Source organism: Octopus bimaculoides, chromosome 26 (genome assembly GCF_001194135.2).
Source record: "Octopus bimaculoides isolate UCB-OBI-ISO-001 chromosome 26, ASM119413v2, whole genome shotgun sequence".
Classification (NCBI taxonomy): Eukaryota; Metazoa; Mollusca; class Cephalopoda; order Octopoda; family Octopodidae; genus Octopus; species Octopus bimaculoides.
Window position 1 is genome coordinate 4,589,625 of NC_069006.1, and position 2,959 is coordinate 4,592,583.

At 38.1% G+C, this 2,959-nt stretch overlaps 1 protein-coding gene across 1 annotated transcript in view; it reads left to right on the top strand.

Annotated features, from left to right (window-relative positions):
* Positions 1-2,953, top strand: part of LOC106869859 (ADP-ribosylation factor 1) — a 6,205-nt gene extending 3,252 nt beyond the window's left edge. The window contains exon 2 of the mRNA XM_014915779.2: positions 2,097-2,953. Within this exon, the coding sequence (XP_014771265.2) occupies positions 2,097-2,446 (350 nt within the window). The 3' untranslated portion in view covers positions 2,447-2,953. The remainder of the gene's footprint in view (positions 1-2,096) is intronic.
* The last annotated feature ends 6 nt before the right edge of the window (positions 2,954-2,959 follow it).

Genomic DNA, 2,959 nt, shown 5'->3' on the forward strand with positions numbered 1-2,959 from the left:
CCATACCTTCGTTTTATTTGCTTTTTTCATTTTAAATTTGCTTTAACCCTAACCCTAGGGTTAGGGTTAATTGTTTCAGAATCGTTTGTTTATGTAGTCGGCACTTAATGTATATCGGCTGAATGGACGTCAGTGATTGGTTGAAATTACAGAAATACGACAACTTTAACATGGAATAACTTATGGATTTCTTTTTTTTTTTTAAGAAGACTAAGAGAAAAAGATGTTTTATATGACACATTCTACCAGTGTTCCAAGTTTCAAAGTGTTTCGTTAATGAAAAATGTGGCCCCCGTTTTAAAAAAGATCCCCACAATGTACTGAGTATGTGATAGGTGAACCACAATATGGCAAGGGTTTGCTGTATGTGCACAAATGCAAGTTTCCTGGTAATACAAATAAGGAAACTTATATAAGTATTAATATTGTCATTCTCATCTTCACACATAACCCACCCAATATTAAGGACCACCAATGAAAGATTAGTACCTTTGAGCTACTAGAATGATGACCCCCACCGCCTCAAATATCAAGGGTGTTTGGTGTGGCAGCAGCATTAGCATAAGGTGTGATGTAGAAGCAGGAGGGATTGCATGCTGAGAAATCTCTGAGAATTGACCTCAGAGAGAGAGAGATGGTATACCGTATTTTAATGTGTATAAGGAACCTTAATTTTGGGGGCTTAAAATTTGGGTAAAAGGTTTTTTAAGGGATTATAATACTATCCATGTATAAGAAACTCCCATATTTTTTTAATCTGATTTTTGACAAAAATGGGTTCCTTATATGTTAGAATATAGTAAATGTTGTCAATGCAGGTCCTGACCAAATAAATTAAGGCAAAAGATGTTTTGGGAACAGGCATTAAATATGATATAGGAATAATCCTTTCTGCTATAGGCAGAAGGCCTGAAAATTTGTGGGAGAAGACTAGTTGATTACACCAACCCCAGTGCTCAGCTGGTACCTAGTTTATTGATCCTCAGAGGATAAAAGGCAATGTCAACCTTGGTGGGATTTGAACTCAGACCATAAAGATGGCCAAAATGCTGCCAAGCTCTTTGTCCAGTGTGCTAATGATTCTTATTTCTTTATTGCCCACAAGGGGCTAAACATAGAGGGGACAAACAAGGACAGACAAAGGTATTATGTCAATTATATCGACCGCAGTGCATAACTGGTACTTAATTTATCGACCCTGAAAGGATGAAAGGCAAAGTAGACCTCTGCAGAATTTGAACTCAGAACGTAGCGGCAGACGAAATACCGCTAAGCATTTCGCCCAGCGTGCTAACGATTCTGCCAGCTCACGGCCTTGTCCTAGAATGATAATGATTCTGCCAGCTCAGCTCTTTAATAATAATGATGATCCTTTTTACTATATGCATAAATTTTGGGAGAAGGAGTAAGTCGATTACATCCACCCCAGTACGCAACTGGTACTGATTTTATTGACTCCCGAAAGGATGAAAGGCAAAGTTGACCTCAGCGGAATTCAAACTCAGAATGTAAAAGCTGACAAAATGCTTAGCGTCATTTTGTCCAGCATGAAGATGATTCTGCTAGATCTCCACCTTAGGACATTGAAATTATAATTGAATCATGGCACTCCGTCGGTTATGACGATGAGGGTTCCAGTTGATCCGATCAACGGAACAGCCTGCTCGTGAAATTAACATGCAAGTGGCTGAGCACTCCACAGATACGTGTACCCTTAACATAGTTCTTGGGGAGATTCAGCATGACACAGAGTGTAACAAGGCTGGCCCTTTGAAATACAGAAACAGGAAGAAAGAGTGAGGAAAAGTTGTGGTGAAAGAGTACAGCAGGGTTCGCCACCACCCCTTGCTGGAGCCTCATGAAGCTTTAGGTGTTTTCACTCAATAAACACTGACAATGCCTGGTCTGGGAATCGAAACTGCGATCCTACGACTGCAAGTCTGCTGCCCTAACCACTGGGCCATTGCGCCTCCACAATAATTGAATAATGACACTGACTAATTACAATGATGATGATAGCAGAAGTAGCCATGTTTTTTTTTTAAAGTTTTTTTTTTGTTTTCTTTTCACTATTTTTTTCTTGCTTGTCTTTCCAGATATCATGCCGGTCAGTGCTCTGACTGACCGAGGTCTAACAGAAGCCCTCGACTGGCTGGCGTGCCATCTTGGTTCCGTCCAGGCTAAGAAAGCTGTCTACTCCACTGTGCCACCAGCACCTGAAGAAATGCCACGGATGCAACGAGAGTCTGGTGACCGACTCGAACATAGCATGGACTACTGTTCAAGAGCCTACACTGCCATTAAGTGCCTCTTCTTCAGAACAAGCCGCACTCAGGATGTCACCGACAGTTGCCCAACAACAACAACAACTCACCTACAGGACTCACTACAAGACTCGCGGACAACAACAGCACCGGGCAAATTTCAGAACTGCCCGGAGAAATAGTTCTTTAAAAGATAACAATAACAATAACAATAACAATAATAATAATAATAATAATAATAATAATAATAATGATAATATTATTATTATTGATAATATTAATAATAACAATAATAATGATATGCGGTGACAATGCAATGCAAACCATGTACAGGAGGACTCGTATGTTCATGAACATATGCAAGCACACACATACATAAATACATATATATATATGTATGTGTATGTATGTATACATACATACATATATATATATGTATATACATGTATATATGTATATATATATATGTGTGCATATATATTTATAGTTATATTCACACCTTGAATCATTATGTTCATCCTCAAATTTTCAATGCAAATTGGTTTAACAAAAGAAATTTTTAAAAAATGAAACAAAGACAGAAAGAACTAGAGTATTCTGTGACAAGGTGCAAGTATTTGTGTGTTAACGACGGTGAGATAACGAACAAAGATGAAATGAACAAATTACAAAAACTAAAAGAAAAAAAACCAAAA